The sequence below is a fragment of the Staurois parvus genome, unplaced genomic scaffold (genome assembly GCF_062004578.1).
Source record: "Staurois parvus isolate SC_StPar_1 unplaced genomic scaffold, SC_StPar_1.0 ptg000635l, whole genome shotgun sequence".
Taxonomy (NCBI): domain Eukaryota; kingdom Metazoa; phylum Chordata; class Amphibia; order Anura; family Ranidae; genus Staurois; species Staurois parvus.
In genome coordinates, this window is record NW_028318431.1 from 4259462 (window position 1) to 4280868 (window position 21407).

The 21407-nt window shown below is 40.4% G+C and overlaps 1 protein-coding gene across 1 annotated transcript in view; it reads right to left on the reverse strand.

Moving 5' to 3' along the window:
• Positions 1 to 7292: 7292 nt before the first annotated feature.
• LOC149449188 (transient receptor potential cation channel subfamily V member 3-like) overlaps positions 7293 to 21407 on the reverse strand; it is a 34706-nt gene continuing 20591 nt past the window's right edge. Inside the window, exons 11-16 of the mRNA XM_089693672.1 lie at positions 20669 to 20834; positions 19137 to 19203; positions 17814 to 18085; positions 16055 to 16167; positions 15078 to 15157; positions 7293 to 11967 (exon numbers count right to left, since the gene is read on the reverse strand). Of these exons, the coding sequence (XP_089549798.1) occupies positions 11852 to 11967; positions 15078 to 15157; positions 16055 to 16167; positions 17814 to 18085; positions 19137 to 19203; positions 20669 to 20834 (814 nt within the window). The 3' untranslated portion in view covers positions 7293 to 11851. The remainder of the gene's footprint in view (positions 11968 to 15077; positions 15158 to 16054; positions 16168 to 17813; positions 18086 to 19136; positions 19204 to 20668; positions 20835 to 21407) is intronic.

Here is a 21407-nt window from a genome sequence, read left to right on the forward strand (position 1 = left end):
CATATATGGAGCAGTTCTGTAATATGCATCATCAAATAACTTTTGACAACATCGTTTGTTTGGCAGAACAAGTGTTGTGTACCTGCAGTAAGAGATCACTCCATTTTATCTACAGGAAAGAAGAATTTTTGAAAATCTTGGTATGCAACAATGAATGTTTGCATTGCTCGTAAAGTGGAACTGCACTGCATCGGAGTACCACAAATCAAAAATGCTATGTAATTAATTTTCAATAGTTGAAACAAACTCCATCCATCCATCCATGTCTCCATGCTTTTTTGCTGAGAAATAATTTTGAAAAAATGCCTCCTGGAATTTCTGGCAGTGGCCATCTTGAGTAAGGGCAGATGATTCATGTAGCAGTTCCTGGTATCCATCTGTCCTGAGCTCAGACCCCTCCCCTCCTGAAGACTCCTGGTGTGTATGACACCAGTTGCCTAGTCAACCAGAGAGTAAATGAAGGAATGCAATAAAAGAAAAAAAAAAACCTAAAACAAGTAAATATGACATACTTTCCTATCTATTTCCTAATGCTAGCAGCATAAGGATTAGAAATAGTCCATGTTGATTGAGGGAGTGATGTTCCGCTTTAAAGTACTTGTGAATGTCTCCAGTTAATCCCAGTACTTTCTATATTTGCCATTTGTATAGGGCAGGGGTAGGCAACCTGCGGCTCTCTAGCTGTTGTGGAACTACATTTCCCATGACGCATTGCAACATTACAAAACTGACAGTTACAGCTATGACTTGTAGTCCTGCAACAGCTGGAGAGCCGCAGGTTGCCTACCCCTGGTATAGCGGAAGGAAGTGGGGCATTTCAACAAATTTGTTGCATTGCTTTGCATGGTCAGAACACAGGTTTGCTTTGATATACTACTTTAAGCAGGGATGTTGTATTTCTTATCATAGGCTAAATGTGATTTGTTGTGTACAGTAATGTGAGAATGGAAAAGAGACAACAAGGAGAACAATAGATGTAAATTCTAACTAAAAGAATATGTATGCTTACTTGGAGATTGAAACTGAAAGGAACATTTTAATTAAAACATGCAAAATTACTTTTATGTCAGATATATACATTACAAACACTTTTAACATGTTTTACTACATTTTAGGAAAAATCTTTAACCCCTTGGCACCAGCACCTCCCAGCCCTTTAAAGGGTTTGTGATGTTGGGAGGTGGTCACATGATCAGAAAGCGCCTGACCAGGGGCGGACTGACCATTTGGAAACTTGGGCACGGCCCGGGGTCAGTAGGGGGCCCCATAAGATGCCCCTGGTACCTTTTTTTTCATAGGCTTTTTTTTGAGTTTGGGCAAGGACACGGCCCCATGATCCCCTATTGCCCGGGGGCCCCATGAGTTGTCAGTCCGCCCCTGCTCCTGACTGCAAGTAGCGATCGGGACCTTTCCATGAAGCACGCAAGGCTCACACTCTCGGCACGTTTTGTTTACATTGGTTGCACAAATCTGCAGCCCCTCAGGGCCAAGGCCCAGCCGCTGTGAGGCCGCATATTTGCATACGCTCGGCGCCAAGGAGTTAAATGATCTGTCTACCCAAGGTTGATATTTTAGTTACAAGTGGTAGCAGGCAGACTGTCACGTACTGGATAATTTTTTTTTTTTTTTTTTTTTTTTTACATAGTTTCTGATGAACTCTGGCAACAAGATCTGCCTTTTCATAGTTTTTAACTAGAGTTTTGGGTGTTTTAAAGCCAGCTATAGACGATTCAAATCTTGGCCGGTTCAGCATGGACTGGCCGAGATTCAAACCATGTATGGGCAGGCTGAATGTACCCAAGTCGATCAATCAACTTGGGTACAACCAGCCTGTTGGATTTTGAATGCGTTTAGGGCTAATTAATTTATTATTGTTAGTATTATTATACAGGATTTATATAGCGCCAACTGTTTGCTCAGTGCTTTACAATATAATGGGAGACAATACAGTTCAATACAAGAGGGTTAGGAGGGCCCTGCTCCTCAGAGCTTACAATCTAAGATGTACATTTCCATCCATTTTTAGTCATGTTTTAACACGAGTCCATTTGAGATACATTTTGATGTCCATTGACATGCATTGCATTGCGCTAAAATGCAAAATGTAACATTATGGTATGAATAGGACACATTGGAAATTGTTCTTCAGACAGCTTTCCGTTGTTCTGCGTTTTTACGGCTGTGCTAAAATGCACTAAGGGGAATTGGAACTTTTGCTTGTGGCTATTATAGCTGCTAGCAGTAATCACTGTTCTTCCAGCGGGGACAGCTCCCACTACCAGCTGAACACAATAGCTCCAGGGGAGGGATTCCCCCATCAACTCTGATCATGTTAATGAGGGAATCGAGTGATGTTAGTTCCTCCAACCTGTGGTTGCACAAAAGAAAATCGCTCCATCTATGGCCCGCTATACTTCCTCTACTGCACTCCTCCAAATTAAATGCTCATGTTAACAGTGTAGTGTATTCAGGGCCTTCTGGGCTGCTTCAGTTTAACTTTGCATTGTTCAGGAGTTGCTATGAGCTGCATACCAGGTAGTATTGTAGTAAAAACTGCAAATTTGAAAAAAATTAAAAACTCATTTTTATAATACATTAATATATTAAAGCTTTGATGAGATTATAGTGATTGTTTTTTTTAATCTGGTATACTCAGCTAGGTATGCGTTGCCCTGCTGAGAAGGGTAAACAGCTGGCTGGGCCTTGTATTCCCACACGCAGGCCAGCACTGGAAAGCCATTCACACAGGGATTTCAGCCTCTGGCTAGGTGTGAACTTCCCTGCTGGGAAGAGTAAACACAGGCCTGACAGGAAGAATGGCCTATCCACAGGGGGCTGGGAGCCTGAAAGCATGTCATTTGATCTGACCTGTCATGGTGTGTCAACAGGCAGACAAAGATGTCCTAGGCAGTGACAGCACACTCAGATTGGGAGTGCAAGGGGCCTTATTGGGGTTGATCCTTGGATCTCAGAGAGGGGGCTGCGGCCTTCAGCCCCAATCACCTCTCCTTTCCACTCCAGTCCCAAAGCTGCTGGCAATGCCTATGATAGATGGTGTCTGGATTCTGGGAAACCCGGGGAGAGCTCACCATGCGGTTCAGGAGGTGGATGGCAGAATGCATGCCCCCCTCCTGCTTTCTGCCAACCTAATCTCCCAGGTGGTGCAGGCTGAATGGGCCAAAGAGACAGAGGGAATGGCGCAGTCCAGAATCCAGGGGTCAGCTAGAGTCTGGGCATCCCCTGTAGTCTCGATCCCCAAACAGGATCAGATGACCGGGCTTTTTGAAGACCTTGGAAAACTGAGCGCCAGCCCTGTAGGTGTGGCACACCCAATGCCTGGGGGCCATGAGGTAATGAAGCATTCAGAAGGTTCCTGCTGTTTAACCATCATGGACCTGAGCAGGGGGTATGGGCCACCATCTCTAACTCAGGAGGCTCAGGACGAGCCAGCCTTTACTACCCCATGTGGCTTGCCACGGGAAAGCTAGTTGGGGTTGAGAACGCCCCAACCCCCTCCCCAGGGGTCAGGGATGACCTGCAATGCGGAGTGGAACTGCATGCACTCGGCCCTGTCTGGGAAGAGCAACTTGGGCCCCTGTCACTAGTCAGGAACCAACCGCACGTGCCTGGTCTGACAGTCGAGAAGGGAAACTGTCAGAGGGGCATGTCAGTGGTTCAGCTTTGGGAACCAACGGTAGAAAGAGACCCCCGGAGATCTGGGCCCTGGGCAGACTGAGACAGTGGTGGCCTGGTCTGCTCCCCAGGCCAAAAAGCAGGTTACATCAGTCGTGGGTGCAGCTGGCTACGGTAAGACGCCTTACCGTGGGTGCAACTACCATGGCTCAGCTGGACCTGTGACTGACCTAGCAGACAGGAAACTGGAGGAACTGGTGTCCTGGATGCTAGCAGGTAACGAGGACTGTTCATCTTTGATGAAGGTACCTGTGGACACATCTGGGAGACGAGTTCCAGAAATCGCCTGTCCAGTTCCGGTGCACACAGGCGCCACTACCTTCGGGCCAGATGTAGTCCTAGGCCTGAGGAAGAAGATGGGAGAGGGAAATCTCCTTCTCTACCTCGACCAGAAGCTACATATTAATATGTCAGCAGATGACACCCCTGAGCTGAAGTGTTTTGTGAACAGGGGGGCACCCCAGCAGTCGCCATGGTATTCGGATAGCCACAGCCAACTGGTGCTCAGCCGTGACCACTCACTTGGTTGGCCCAGCAGTGTTGCTGGGAAGAACAGCTTCCTTTTCAGAAGGAACCTGGGTCTCCCGCAGTGCATATCACCCCAAGGTGAACCCCTGGGCACAGTGGCTCTGTGCCCTAGTCAGGCCAGCCCGCGGCAGAAGTGGGTTGTGTCGGTAGGGAAATTGCAGTCCCCTCCCATGCAACCACCTAAGGGGGGAGGTGTAATAGCTTATAGCCAGAGATGGACGGGTTCAACCATTTTGGCTTCAACCTCCATCTTGGCAAAGGTATTAACCATCCTGACAAATATATTTCTCCCTCATTCTTCCCCCCCCCCCCCTTTCTGAGAGTCCCAGCAACATTTGGCCAGTGTGTATGTGTGTCACAGAAGGGTCATAGGAGCTATAAAGCCCCAAAAGGGATCCGGGGCCTCCCTGTCCAAAGAACCTGCAAATTGTAACACCTCGGAAGAGATGATAAGGCAAGCTTTCCCAGGAGTTGAGATTCCAACATAATAAACCTAACTCAGCGTAGGTGACAGAATCAGATAACCTTTGTTAAAATCCACTTTTCCCCTATGTCTCATATCTTGGAATATGAGAGACCTACATAAAAGCCGGGCATATCGTCAGATTGGCCACGAGAAGGCGAACAGTTTGATATGTTACTTGTCTTGTCTCGTATACATAGGAAAGCTGAAAAATAGATCTCGTGAACCGTTCAGTGTATAATTTCATAATTCATATCTAATCAATCCTCAGACGTGTCTGCCTAATAATCTACCAGCAGGTGGAATGTCATTTGTGCATAGGAAAAGATATGGGCCAAAATATGAGTTAAGAGAGATTTTGGCTCCAGTTGAGGTATCCGCCCATACCTACAAGCCCTAAACGGGGTATTGGTCCTTGACTTCAGAGACACCCCCTGCTGGGAACAACAAAATAGGCTGTCAGGCCTAAGCGTGTGGTTGAAGACATCTCCCATTTTAACATCAATACCACCTGGGGAGACCCGTGCCCTTTTGCTCTGAAACTTGGATCTGCTAACCCAGGACTTTGGCAAGTACCTTAACCCTTTCACCTCTCTCTGATATCCCTTTGCTGTGCTGGTAGTCTCTATATGTTTTTATATATATCTTAGTTACCTCTTTTCTGTAAATATTTTTATTGCACCCGTTTGACCTTTTAGTAATAAATCTTTCCTTCTGAAAGTGTTGAACTGTTTCTATAGCGCTTTATTGCAATTTACGAATTTGTGCCTCTAAAGAGAACGCCACTGTGTTTGTTTAACCCTCTGTATAACCATGTTATGCAGACGATTACCTCCACCATTATAGGGTTATTGCTGAGACTGCCGAGTTTCCTCTTTCTCTGTACAAAAAGGAGGTGGTGGCAGTGTGAAGGGTTAATTGCGTAATTAACCTGACCAAGTAACAATCGCTTAGGCTGCTGGTACGTCGATGTGGTCCAATTAGCTGGAAAATCGTTGTGCAGGGTGCACCTGGGTGTGGCATTGTTACGCACGTGACATCACGGTTTTAGATCGGCTAGTCCTTCGGTCACGAGTTTGGTGAGGTCTGGGGTCTGACGCTGTGATCGTGACACCCCCCCCAGTGCCAGAATGCGTGCCACAATCCTGCTATAAGTTGCTGATCACCGCCATTACTAGTAAAAAAAAAAAAAAAAAAAAAAAACCCAAACAAATAATTCCAGTATCTATACCATCATTTGTAAAAAGCTATAACTTTCACGTAAACCAATTAAGTTACACATCTTGTGATTTTTTTTTTTTTTTTTTTTTTTTTTTTTTAGCAAGGACATACATTTTTTAGCAGAATATATTTTGGCGTAAATTTATGATGACTTTTTAATAGCAAAAAGTCAAATATTGTGGGTTTTTTTTTCCCTCAAATTTGTTGGGTTTTTTGTTTTGTTTGTTTTATAGCATAAAAAACACAGGCGATCAAATACCACCGAAAGAAAGCTCAATTTGTGGAGAAAAAAAAGGACGTAAATTTCATTTGGGTGCAGGGTTGCATGACCGTGCAATTGTCAGTTAAAGTAATGCAAAAAATGGCCTCAGGAGGGCAAGTGGTTAAATGGTCAGCCTAAAGTGGTTGTAAACCTCTGAAATTAAAAATGAACAAAGCATATCCCTTTATAGTGTGTACTTGCTTCTATCCACAGCACTGTTATTTCTGCCTCCTCCTCTTTTGCTATCCACAGGACTCGCTTCTAACAGTCTATGCTGACAGCAGACAATCCTGGGAGACAGCCCCCCCTCCCAATATTCAGCAGGCAATTGACAGTCTCAGCTGCATATGTTTCCATATGAGACTGTGTAGGGGGAAGGTTTCCATTTCCTCCACTCAGGTCTCAGATTACACTTTAGCTCTCTTTATATTCTGTAAGGTCTGTACTTTTGAAGGGCTGTATAAAAGAGGGCTACAGATGACCTGGTGCAACTTTTCCTGGAGGATTTGTTTCATCTCTGTGTATCAACTGAGGCTAGTCACTTCAATGGGTGTATGTAAGGGTTTACAACCATTTTATGGCTACATTCAACCAGGCAATTAGGGGCATACAAAGATTACAGGTGTAGTATGTGAACAGCTGGGACTGGAAAGCCTGTACAAAGCAATGACAGGCTGGCAGTAGTCACTGCTGTTCACACATATCCACATACCCAGCAGTTAGGGAAAGATGTCTGACCCTGGACACAATCTTTCTGCTTCCATTGTCACTCATCTGTCAGTAATCACTGGATGTGTGGATACATGCAAACAGCAGTGGCTCCGGTCGGCCTGTCATTTCTTTGTATAGGCTTTCCAGCCACAGCTGTTTGCACATGCCTGTGGCCCCAGACGAAAGAATGCACTGATTTTTGCTGCAGGAATCTGCGGCATGCCCCTAAATTGTTGAACTGTGTGACTGTAGCTTTATTCTCACAGATTATTTAACATTCCTCCGAGTTAGGAAGCAGAATGCTAGTCTTCACAGAACAAAAAAAAAGAAAAACAGATGTCCCAGATTTTACAAGTGATGGGCGAAGTCACAGAAGCTTTTACTTCTACTATGCAAATCATTAACACCAGAAAGTACTTTAAAAAATATTTTTTTTATTGGTTTTTGTAAGTGCAATAAATAACTTACTAATTTTATATAATAATAATAAAGCATTTTTTTCAAAATAAATATATTGAACAAAGAAATACAAAATGAAAGTTTTGTTTTTTTTCTCTCAAGAACATGACATTTATAAGGTATTAACATCCATACAGAATTGTGAGGTAGTTTAAAAAATGAATATATAAATGGCACAATGCGGTACTGAAAATTACTTTATAAATACATTTGGAAATGCTGAGTAAAAACACAACGATAACAACTTATTCAAAATGTGAACATTCTAAGACTTATTGGTATAACTATTGTACAGGGTGCAGTAATCCAATCTGCTTTCAGTTTTCTGAAGTATGATGAAAGATGAATTTAGATTGGTTACTACAATTTGCACAGTACTCTTTACTTAAAGTGCCAAAAATGAAAAACAGCACAGCAATATTTTCTTATAAGATTAAAAAATCCTTGTAATACAAAAAACATTTTCATTCTAAAGTCCATGAAAGGAAATTATATCCAATATCAAAGGAAGCAGACATGATTGTATACACGCTTAAATATATTTCCAAGCCTAAATCCCAAACTGCATCCTAAACTATTTTTAAAACTCGTAGTACTTCTAAGAGTATTGTGTTGCTGTTTGTGTCCTCATTGAGAGTTCTCCTCAGTTTGTTTGGTGGCCCTGTTGAGATTCACTCTGCTTTCTTTCAGAAGGCGCCCCATGTTTCATGGTGAGAGAGGGTGTCACCACACAAACATTGTGGGAAAATCTGTCTAATGGGGACACTGAAACAAAAATCTGGCTTTGAATAAAGATTGCAAACAGGGATACAGACAATAGTCCGGACCCAACAAAAGTTCACTCTTTATCCCACTATCCAAAAAAATGGCTGCAGCTTGCCTTTATCACAAATACTTATTAAAATATATGTTGCATCAAAACAATAACATTTAATAAAGTATATTATTTACCATAGTCCAATCATTTAAAAAATCTGCTAGCTAGTTTAATTAAAATCCTGAAATACATAATATGGATAGAGACGGATAAAGGCACCGGAAATGTGAAAACATTTCCATACACTGCACTGGAGGGTCCAACACGATGTACAATCTTGTTAATGCTCCCAACACTGGCTGCCAGAAGGTCTGAAGACATGTATGATGGGCACAGTATCAACAGCGGAGGGAAAGGGGACAACAGTGGAACATTTTTACAGGGATGTGCAGATGGATCAAAAAAATCTGTTTTCTGAGCACTATAAAAGTTAGTACAAAATGTAAAAATAGCAAGGATTGCTTGGTTAGCAATCTAAAAATAAATACACTTCATTGCAAAATAACTATACATTATTAAGTAACAAACTATATATAAGGTGCAATAAAATGTTATCAAACTGCAGGCTCATGCTTCTAGTGTAGGCCATGTGGCAAATGCTGTGGCCTACTATTAGGGGCTGGAAAACAATGCAATGCCAGCTGTACTCTGCAAGTACAAATTTAGTAAACATCTGCAATACATAAATGTTTTCCCATTTTTAAAAAGTGCATCAAAATAGCTGTTAAAAATCCACTGAGCTCCTAACTTCATGATTGACCTGACAACTCAATTAAATCCCAAATCATGGTAGATCTGTTCAGTTCTTCTCTGCTGGACTACCGATCAAGAGATGAGGAGAGGGGGTGTTCTGTAGTCTAGCAAGGCAGAACTAGGCAGGGTTGACAACGCTGGTAGGGATTTCAATTCAGCCAAAGCATTGTGTTGTCAGATTAAACAGGAAGTTAGGTGTTCACTAGATTTCTGATAGGCAAACATGTTTTTTTGTTCTTTTTATAGAATAATTTAAAAGCAGTTTAATGACATAAACAAAGGGGAATGTGCATGCAATACAGAAATGTACTGCAATTTTATATTGCACTTTAATAAAAATCTGGCATAAACATATTAATCCAGCTGATTCCTTACACAAAATGTGGGTCTTGCATCATATTAACATTGTATACATACAGCCAGGGGCAGACTGACCATTTGGAAACTCGGGCACTGCCCAAGGGCCCGGGGTCAGTAGGGGGCCCCATGAGATGCCCCTGGTACCTTTTTCATAGGCTTTTTTGAGTTTGGGCAAGGACACAGGGGCCCCATGATCCCCTATTGCCCAGAGGCTCCATGAGTTGTCAGTCCGCCCCTGCATACAGCTATATTTTTAATTAACCATTTCTTTTTTTGAAACCATATTCATAATAATAACTTCCCAAACTGACTTTCAGGTATTGAATAAGAAGCCTGAGTGAATATACAACTTGGCTGAATGCATCTACAGTGATTAAAACTTAAAGGAATAAACCCACTTTATAACTGACTCAGTATGAGTATAATTTTAATACAGTACAAACCATTCCCTTCAGAAATGTAAACATAAAAATAGTGCAAAAATTGACAGTCCTATAGCTACCTCTTTATTATTCAAACACCAAACTAATATATTTGCTATTAATTTAAAGTATTTTATTTCCTTTTTTTGTGAAATGAGTTAGGTTGGCCCTCCACTGAATATTTACTTTGTTTTTTGACACTGCCTAGAAGATCTCACTTCATTTCCAGTCCAGCTGTGACCGCTACATGCATTCCTATGGACAATCTACTATGGGGCTGCTGATATGCATTTGTTGCCACTGACCCTCTAGTGTTTTTTTTTACCCAAAGGAATACAAGAAAAATATATTTCTTAAGCTGAAGCCAAACTAAAATTATGATGGTCAGAAAAAGCAGAGGTGGAGATCTCCCCTCTGGGGTCTTGGACAGTAGTAAGCCCCTAATGGATAATATGTCCATGACCCACAACACTCATCATATATGATATGATCATATATCACATCATATATTTGAGAACGTTTATGTCGATCTCTGTTTTATTGCTACATATTCTTGTCTTGGAGTGTGTATATATATAAAGATATATTTGTATATCTAAAAGGCAATTGAACTATAGACTGACTTGTATTCACAGTTTAGATGGTTTTACATGTTGACTTAAATTCAAGTTAGGCATCATGCAAAATCTAAGAAAAAAGAACACCCAAGTGCCCTTGTAAGACCATTGGTTACTATCAGGACCTATAACCTCCATTTATTAGAAATCATAAAGAAGCAGCAGCACAATTTATAGTGTAATTATGGTGGTGTACAATGGTCAAACCTGACCCATGGCCTATACGATCAACCATGTCTGTTCATGTAACTGTCCAGCATGCTTCCATTCCATTTATTATAGAACAATGCACATGTTTTGACCCATCTGTTTTTATTTTCTTATATGCTTTTTTTTACCCAGTTTACACACTTATTAATTGTAATGGTTAATGAATAGTCAATGTATTTATATTATATACAAAGGGACCATTGGCTCTGGAGCAAGTAACCTTACCCCTCTGGGCGCAATCACCCCTACAAATGTAAATAAAAAAAGCTCATCAGTATTTCTATGTTTGTGTTCCTGCTTCTTTATCTTTCAGATGACCTACAAGTCCTAATGCATTAGGACCTGCAGATCCTTAATATGAACAACTGGTTCTAAACCAGTGGTATTCCTGTCAACTACTTTTAATGTGGCTCACAATACTCTTTTTTTTTTCTCTTTCTGATTGTGCCCTGCAAGCTTTTAAAGGCTAGGAACCACTTCTATTAAGTGCATGCAAAGACAACTAATGGCTCTTCAAAATACCCAGCCTATGCTGGTATTTGTAGTTTCACAGTAAGCACAGTGCCATTAGTTAGCAAGTTTGCTAATGAAAGGTTAGCACTCAATTGAATCTGTAGTTTAAATTAATTGCCAAAAGGCATGCAATGTCTTAGTTTGTTTTCTTTTCAAAGTGGCTACCAGCCTTAACTTTCTATTCAGAAAAGCCAGTCTCCTGCCAGCAGCTGCAGAGTGGGACCCTTGCTCTATGCGGAGAAGCCTGCAGAGGTCCAACAAGCTCTCTACTGAGTCAAACCAATGCTGATTGGACAGTTCTGGCTATGCTTTAGCAGGGGGTGTGTCAGACCTGTCAAAGAGACCACTGCTTACCCCCAAAGAACAATGGACACAGCCTGTAGCATGCTGGCAGGACACAGACCTTTCCACAGAGACTGTGGCTGGTTCTTAAATAAAACAAACTGTAAGACATTGTATGCCTTTTGTTTTGATACACCTGGAATGTATTTAGGGAATTTTAACGGAGATCATTTCGGCTTAAAATATATGTCCATTCCCCCCTTAAGGAGTTACCATCGTCAGTAATATATATGTTGCTGGAACTGGTGGAAATGAGGACTGTGTTATGTTTGTCAAGGTAACATTATAATACAAACGTGTTTAATACACAGTGTTTGTAGCAGCCATGTTTAATGAATCTTTTACTGACTTGACTTCAGTAAACTGGTTTATATGCACTTGCATATTATCGTTCCTTATTGCATTGTTTTAATAAATATTCTCAATTGAATATACTGTAAATTACAGATGTATCTATCAACATTCCATCATCCCCAGATACTAAACTGTTGTCTCTATGCACGGCTCCACCAGATCTCTTAATTCAATGGTAACTGGTTGATCATTCTCATAACTGTCAGGTTCATCTTCAGTATTCAAATTGGCATAGCTGATTCCTAGAAAATAAACAAAATGTAACATGTATATAGAAATTCTGATTCATGAATATATACTGTGTTCAGGGCGCAGCCATGGCTGCTGGTTTCCCTACTCTCTGCTATGGTTGGACCTAGGGGGGTGCTGGGTGGGCTATGCCCCCCCCAGGCCAGTCTTTCCATGGACACTGTGCCTTGTTGCTGATAGCCTTCTCCCATCCCCGCATTCATGACTGGGACAAGAGAAGAGCAGCCTGGAGCAGTGAAGCCTGATAAGGAGGGATTTGTGCAAAATAGAGGGGGGTGGGATTTGGATAAGGTGGGATAATTTCATGCTGGGAAGAGTAATTTGGAGAGGTTTTAGCTAGAGGAGGAATTGGGAGGAATTTGCCCTAGGTGGCGGGATTGAAGGAAAAGGATGGGTGCTAGGGGGGTTGTGCTAGAAGGGGTATTAGGGGGGAATTGTGTTAGGAAAGGGGGTTAATGGGATTTGTGTTAGGAAGGAGGATTCGGGGGACTTTGTACTAGGAGGAGGGATTGGGGGGGATTTTGTGCTAGGAGGGAGGATGGGGGAGGGGTTATTTTAGGAGAGGAAATTTTGGGGGGGAATTTGTGCTAGGAGAGGAGAGTGGGGGGATTTGTGTTAGGAGGGGGGAATGGGAATTGTGCTAGGAGGGGGATTAGGAGGAGAGGAAGGATTTATGCTGGGATTTAGGGGTACTTATGCTAGGAGGTAGGATTGGGGGATTTATGGAGGAGAAGACTTGTGCTAGGGTGTAAAATGTGAGGGGAAAGAGGATGTGTGCTACGAGGGGTGAAATAGAACTCCAGGTGAAGTTTTATTTTTTTGAGGAGGTGGGGGAGTGCAAGTAGCAGATCTTGCCTAGGGCTAAAATTAGTCTAGCACCAGCCCTGATTGTGTTGATACATTGGTGATGGAGGAGATTTGGGGCTGGGACCTCATTGAGGTGTCTTTCAGCATTTCCTCCCATGCTCACAATCAGGACTTCATCAGAACCTCTCCGTTCTGGAACTCCCCTCCTAACTTCCAAACCTGTACTGCCATCTCCTACTTAGCCTGCGTTTAGACGATCCCTGAAAACTCATCTCTGGGCCATTTTATCTCTCAAACAATTGATCCCCAGGCAGCATTACCTTTTGAGTCATTTGCTCTTGCCTTTTTGATTGAAGCTCTCATGAGCAGGGCCCTTCTGATCCTCTTGTCTTGATTTGTATTGTAACTGTACTGTCTCCCATTATTTTGTAAAAGCTCTGAACAAACTGTTGGTGCTATATAAATGCTGTATAATAAAAATAATAATAACTGTCATCTAAAAAAGAGTGCTGCAGATACACGATATGTAGCAGCAGCAACCTTCCAAATCCTCTTGCTATGGCTGAATTCCCAGCCATTCTAACTCAAAAGAACTCTTTTGGTTTCAGTGATAAAGTTTGCCTGCCTATTTTTGCTCCTGGACATTCCTTTTGGCCAATGGGCTTCCAAGGGCTTGGAGGCAAACTCTGACACTCTTGGTAAGTGGTGAAGTTTTTGCGTATCAGAATGACCTGAGATTTGGCAATGACAGCAAGGTATAGGAGGTTGATACAGGTACTCTAGTGGATGATTTGCTAACAGAGGAGAGTGCAAAATCGGGTGCTCCTGTGCATTGTAGCCAATCAGCTTCTAACTTCAGCTTGTTCAATGAGGCCTTGGCAAAACAAACCTGGAAGCCAATTGGTTTCTATACAGAGCTGTACCAGATTTTGCACTCTCCACTTTTAGTAAATCAACCTCTAGGTGTCTGCACTTTATACCTGCAGCAATTTTATTCTTTATTTAAAAAAAGGCCTCTTTAAGGAAGGGTTTGGGTGAATGTTACACGGCCAGGGGGGCTTACAAGGAGGGTTAGTGTTAAGATTACAGGGAAGGGTATTGTGAGGGATGTCCGAGTTGGGGATTGCACTCTAAGTCAGTTCTGCTCCAATAACTCCCCACCTTAAAGTTCCAGCACTGAAAATTAACATTCTGTCATGTATGTTTGAAAGACTTCACGTTTCTTTCCTATTTTGCACTTTATATATTTTTTTATTTTGTGAATTAGTTGTTCAATTGGTATCTTAAATACTGGGGAGTTCAACATATTTTTATAACTATAACAATGATGAAACTATGTAGCATAAGATGTCATTGATCTGGGTTGGATGTGTTCACATAATTCTACATAAAAACGTTATTTCCCATGACAAAGGAATAACTGAAGCCATTTGTACAGTGTGGTAAATAATGCAATATTTTTTTCATATAAGTATAATATTATGTTATGTATCCCTTTTGACTTAGCCAGAGAACCCTTTGGCCCAAATCACCATAACCTGACCTGTTATGCTTCGTAGAGGGTAAATATTTGCCAGCACACCATGGATCTTCAAAATAATTCTGAAAGGGTTTTTATTGAAGAAAGATCACATCACAAACATAAGAGTGCAACGTTTCCGAGCTGCACAGGACCTCTTTGCCAGGCATGTGATGTCATACGCCTGATGATGGAGTCCTGCGCAGCTCCAAAACATTGTACTCTTCTGTTTGTGATGTGATCTTGCTTCAACAAAAAACGATCCGTTGTGTGCTGGAAAATATTTATACTGTACTATGCATGTACCAGTGTCCTGATGGTGGTACTTTAGAACCCATTCCAGGAACATGTGCAATGAGAATATGCTGTCTCCTTGTCCACAGCAAGACATACTCCACAGAAATTGGCTTCCATGTATTGCACTGGGGAGAACCAACAAACCTAATCTAGCTGTATACTGTTTTGGCATGACTGCTATGTTTTATAAACCAATGGTTCTCCACGCACAGTTGGCTGCTGGGGCATAAAGGAGTAATTTATATTACTTTGTCCACTATCCTTAAATGATTATTTAGTTCTTTAGTTTGTGGATTTACAGTATGTTGGAAAGAATGACATAAAACTAACTCCTGTATAAAGATAATGGTGTAATTTGAGGTCTTCTGGGTCCTGAACATCCCCATAAATGTCCCATTGAGGTTATCTATTACTGCCACTAGTATTATGGAAATCTTTTTTTTCTTTATATTTTTATGTATTCGTAACAAATTCAGATACCTGAAAACATTGCAAAGCCAGGTTCTTCATTTATACAGGTGACATGATTGTGCCATTCAGTCCATTTCACCTCATTTATCCTGTTTAAGGAATAAAAAAAAACAAATTATTTATATAAATTCCGACCTCATCACCAATAGAATAGGAAGTATAAAGTCATACTCATGACTTGTGTAAAAGCTAAGCATCTATTCTGTCATTGGAAATCAGACCATTACATTGTCTTCTAATACTTATATTTGTGCACAGACATTGGAGACATAAGAGACATCCCATCCCTTGTATGTAACTTTGTTAGAGACTTATATTGATAAATCCATTTTTTGCCAAACAATTGCACAGGGCACTTTTATACCTTGACTGATAACGTAATTAACTATCTAGCTAAGCAATTTTAAGAACCTAAAGGAAACTCTTGCAAAAATAGAGAGAATGTAAAACCTCTGTAACGAAACATGCTCCAATTTAATACAGAACTAAACTTTCTCACTCATCCTGCCATTATTCAGAATGGCTGCTGCTTGTGTGATTGGTTGATTCCTTGGCCAATTAAAGAATGGAAACATAGATGGATGGGTGAGTTTGTTTTCAATATTAAAAATGAATTAGGTAGTGTTTGTGGTGCACAGATACAATTAGGCTAGGATCACATCTGTATGGCTTTTGCCACTGCGGGATCCACATAAATACCGGCAGCTGCAACCACCCACACAGAGAAATGCGGGACCCATGGACAGGTGCCATTACTCCTAATGGCATGCCGCCTGCACTGGAAATTGCACTTGTACTGGGAACCTTGGTTGTCGTGCGGGCTGCAATTTCAAAAATAGTGCAGGGACTTCTTTCCTATGTGTCTCGGGGGCATTGTAGCCCATTCAAAGTAATGGGTGTGAACCTAGCCTTCAGTTTGAATGTAAGCAAATCAAAAATCTTGAAAACAATCAAGTATACTATAATATAGGCATTTTGGCAATTACCTTAAACAGGCTCTGTTGTCATTTTTTGATACAGTGCAAGATTCTCCAAGCTGAAATTTTGCTTTTAGCCACATTGGTAAATTCTTTTCAAACTCCAGAATAGTCCGTGCTCTCTAAAAGTGCAAAATAAAAGAAATAATTTTAATCTAAATTTGTTTTTTGTTTTTTTGGTTTTTTTGCTGCTAATCATTAATGATCAGGCTATTTGTGCCTATGTGACCTTTGGTCAAGATGTTTTAAATTATTTTGTTTTTCTTTCTTTGAACAACTACAGTGGGCTTCAGCACAGCTTAGCGGTGTGTGTCTCTCTCTCTGTCTCTCACTGCTTAAAGAATAGTTCCAGGTATTGATATTTTATACTAAGCTACATTGGTCCAGCTTGGTCTATGATTGGATAAGATAGAGAGGCGGGGTGATGTCATGTTCTCCAAATTGCCCAATCAGATAACTTTTTGCATTCATTCTGAAAGTTCAAAGCATTCTGTGCCAAGTGGCCGACCTCCTGTATTCAGAATGCAGCAGGGCAGCTGCTCAGCGCAGAACCCAGAAGGAAAAGGAAATCACTGCAGCAGAGGTGTCAGTGATATCCAACTTCTATTGGCCAAACATGGAATTGGCATAGTTATAATGGTCCACTCTGGATTGATTTAACTATGTATAAAATATCCATACCTGGAATTCCTCTTTAAAGCATAATTTCAGCTGATATCAACAGGATTATCACAGTAAATAGAGTGTTCATGCAGTAAATATCAGTTCATGCATCCAGCTGTGTATGTAAAAAAGTCAAAAATGGCCAGAAGCCACAGCTATATGCCTTCGTACAAAGTACATAAATTAGTGTGTAGATCTGTGTTGGCCATACCGCCCAACTTTCTGAGATAGAAAAGAAGGACACCCCTTAGAAGAAAGTGTGTAGGCAAGGGACACATCTCCTGCCATGCCTCTCCTGCCATGCCTTTACTTATGTGACCGATGAAGATTAATTATTTAAAAAATTATTGGCTAAACCCAAAAGTACTTTTTTCATCATTATGTTTCCTTTATACTGGCTTTTTAAAACAATGATGTAATGACAAAAAGGTTTACTATAATGTAACACTTTTGGTAATTCAGTATTGCATTCATTATTGAGGTCTACACATCTGTCCAAAATGGGGGACAATTGAGGAGGTAAGAGGGACAGAGGGCTTCGGTTCCACATGAGGGATAGTTGGGAGGCATGGTGTTGACTGATTATTAAGGGAGGTTAAACCTGATGACCATTATGTTGGTCAAAAGGGCAAAAATAGTTTTAATGTGAACAAGGAGTAACATAGTAATTTGCTATCCTCTAATTTGCTTGTTTTCACTGCTTCAAGTGTTATGGTTTAAATATAGCAGATATACGTACAGCTATACTACTGTGTGTGTGTGTGTATATATATATATATATATATATATATATATATATATACACACACAGATGTTTATGTTTTTGTAATACCTGTCAAATGGTTAGCTTGGTTGTTAGAATGTATAGACACATACTGTAAGTATAAGATATACAATAGCCAAGTGCAGTCAATCATATAGCACATTAGCCTAATTTACACTTCTTACAGTATATCTGATTGGTGTTTGGTTACTTAAGGTCAGTACATGCCATTGCTCTTTCTGCACTTTAAGTTGTTTTAGTAGAATATGTTTTCTGTGCAGTAATGATAGAATGTGTGAGTTTTACTAAGCAACACAACATAAAGCAGACACATATACACACCTGCAATCTCCATATGTGTTCACTTTCTTTTGAAATCTTTTCAACAGTTTCTCCCATCAATGCAATCAGCATGTTTAGCAGAAGAACAAATGTTAGAATGACGTAGGCAATAAGAAGAAGCAGGAACAGGACTGGGTATTTAGAATCGTGCTGGATCTCCAGGTCTCCTAGTCCAATAGTGAGCTTAAACAGTTCCACAATGGCTGTGCTGAAACTCTTGTAGGCACTGCATTCGTCACCATCTGTGCAGTTTTCAATCAAGGAGGCAAGAGCTATTTTAAGAAAAAATGCAAATGAATGTTTTAATCCCTTTTTTTTAATGTGAAAAAAAAAGTTTACTTTGCTATACTAGATAAGTCCAATTCAAATTATGCCAATGGGGATTCTATAACAACATACCATACATTCCAAACTACCCTCACCCATTTGATAAAGAGAAATGGGTGCTCTAATTTAAAATATTACTGGTAAACCTTCAAAATGTTTATTTCAAAATAGCTTTTGGTTTCCAAAATTATGTAGAGAAAATTAAATGGCTGAAAGCTTTTTGGCATCCTTCTAAATGATCGCGTTCAGGTGTTTCCAGTGAAAAGTATAGTCAATTCTACAGCATACAAATACATTTTAGGCAATTTTTGCACCTCCAAACTTGTGGCGTCTGTTTGAATAGGGCTCTTTCTGTTCCATCTTGCCTGTGCTCCTGTACGCAAAGCCAGCTCTATGAATCCCTGGTTAAATAAGTTTGGTGTGGCAGAAATCAGGTGGTCAACACTGAGTCCTGATCTCAACACTACTGAACACCTTTAGAATGCACTTGTACTGTGATCCAGCCTTCTTGTTCTTTCCAGCATCAGTTACTCCATATTATACAATCTGGATGGAACATTAATGCAAAATATGAAATAACAAGGTAGCTACCTGTGTAATAGACACAGGTATGACATGGTGTGAAAGACCACAAAGTGCACTTTAATGGACGTTTTACATAATTGAAGTGATCATTGCTTTGTATAGTAATCTGTAGAATTGCTTTTGTTTAGTTTTATAATTTGTATAAATAAAGTGCGGCTTTGGTTTATTTAGGAAGCTGGGTACTGTTTGGATGTTTGTAAGAAATTGCTCCTAGCTTGATATAGAGCCAATTGTGGTTCAGCAGTTGCTCGTAGCTTGATAAAGAGCTGGTCATGACTTAAATCATCACTACTAAGTACAGCCTCTCTTATGGTTTGTATTATCTCTTTTATGGAATAAAGTGAAATTTGCTTTCTTTTGTAAATTTTGGTTTTGTTAGTATTAACATTTATATCTGTAAGATGTACTTACCTACTCCAAACCCAAACAAGAATAAGATGTACACAAATAAGAACTTCAGAACATCGTTCAGGATGACCTAGAAGAAAGGTAAATGTAAATTCTTCAAGTTTACATAAATGTAAAAGTAGTGACTACAAACTGATGCGTGACCTTTAACCACTTAAAGCCCAGACACTTTTATCCCCTTCCTGTCCAGGCCAATTTTCAGCTTTCAGCACTGTCACACTTTGAATGACAATTGTGCGGTCATGCAACACTGTACCCATACAAATTTTTTAGCATTTTTTTTAGACAGATAAAACTTTATTTTGGTGGCATTTATTCACCACTGAGATTTTTATTTTTTTTGCTATATAAACTTTTGCAAATAAATAATCTTTCTTCATAAATCTTGGCCAAAATGTATTCATATTTTCAGTATATAACCCAAAATTATAATTTTTCAAATTTTTTTTTTACATTTTTATTTTTTTTTATATTATTATTTATGGGTTTTTTTAACATACTGTCATCCTAGCAGTACAGTGTCATCATAGTGACACTGTACTACTTGTGGGGGGTGATGAAGATTTTTTTTTTCTTACACTGATTGCTTTTACACCCATAAAGGCTGTAAAAGCAATAATTTCTCTTTCTCTCTGGCTGCATTCTTGCAGTCATTGAGAAATACTGTGTGTGCTGTGATTGGTCACAGCTTGTCACATGGTACAAGGCTGTTGTGAATAGCCTTGTACCATGTGACCTCTGTGATCATTCACAGATTTCACACGTAGTAAGCAATGATGTCAGAAGTGACATCTTGCTTACTACTATTCATGTGATCACTGATTGGCCAATCAGTGATCACGTGATCGGCACGTCACATAGAGGTCCCGTACAGTGATCGGTGTTCCGCTGTGTCCGGCAACCCGCTCCCGCACTGCTCCTGTCCGACCGCTTATATACATAGGCCGGACGGGAAGTGGTTAAATAAAAAACCTGTCATATAATTTTTGATAATGGTAATTCCAATTCGAAAAACTGTAGGAGATATAATATAACTGGAGCACTCAGAAATTGGTGCAGCTGTGCATAGTAACCAAACAGCCTCTAACTTTGGCTTGTTCAATTAGGCTTTAAAAATAAAACCTGGAAGCTGATTAGTTTCTATGCAGAGCTACACCAGATTTTGTACTCTCCAGTTTTAGTAAATAACCACCACTGGCTCATTAGGAGCTTGCATGAAGTTTCTCCGATTCCTGAGGAACTGGAAAAAATTATTTAGTGGGTGGCTTTGTTGGTCCCCTCCCACCCAAGCCATGTGAAAATTTGTTGACCAAACAACAGCTGCATTCATTTAGATGCAGTCACTGTTCTGCCATTCCAACAGCTGCCGGCGGTGGCTGTCAGTATAAAACAGCCCAGCTGGGAGATTCATCCATCCATGCTATATAATGTGGATGGAGGAATTCGATTGTTTTCTAATCAAATGGTCAGCCTAAAAAATACAATCCAATACAAGAGATTATATAAAAAATCTGTTAAAGGAAAGAGACACTTACCTTTTGAATCATTACACTGTAAATTCCCAGGGACTGAAATCCTCTTGTGTAATACAACATATTTGCCCATCCTAGTGCCATGGCTAACACCAAGAAGGCTAGGTATTCTTTGACTCCAAAAAGGTAACAGAAAACAGACAAGATAACCAGAACTGCCTGTATGAAACTGGAAAATAAAATGAAAACATATTCAGTATAAAACATGCCTAGTCGCATAATCAATTATTTTGTTCTTTGTATAAAAAAGAGTATTGTAACAGATGCATCACTAGACTTGCATAACAGTGAGGGCAACATAATACCATGAAGTAAACATTTTCCATGCAATCAGAACATAATCAAAAATGGCAGCTACAAAATGCAAATGACGCACAATATGCAGAAAGTGTGGCCAGGGCACTACAAGTAGCAAGCATAATGTATAAAGCTTTTAGTAGAACTTCACCCTCTCAATCAACATTGACTGCTTCTAATCCTTATGCTGCTAGCATTAATAAATATAAATAAAGTATATCCGCTTGCCGTCCACCCTATAGCAGAAATACTGCTACAGGGCCTCAGCGGTGCGCAAAATCACGTATATATACGTGATCTTGCATTTCTGGGTAGGGGGTGCGCGCCCTACCTACGCCGCCATTCGCGGCCATGGCTGTCAATCACCAGGCCCCGACCGGTAATTACTCACTGGCGCCCGGTGATTTCTGAGGATCGCTGACAGAGAGTAAAACTGTTTTGTTTA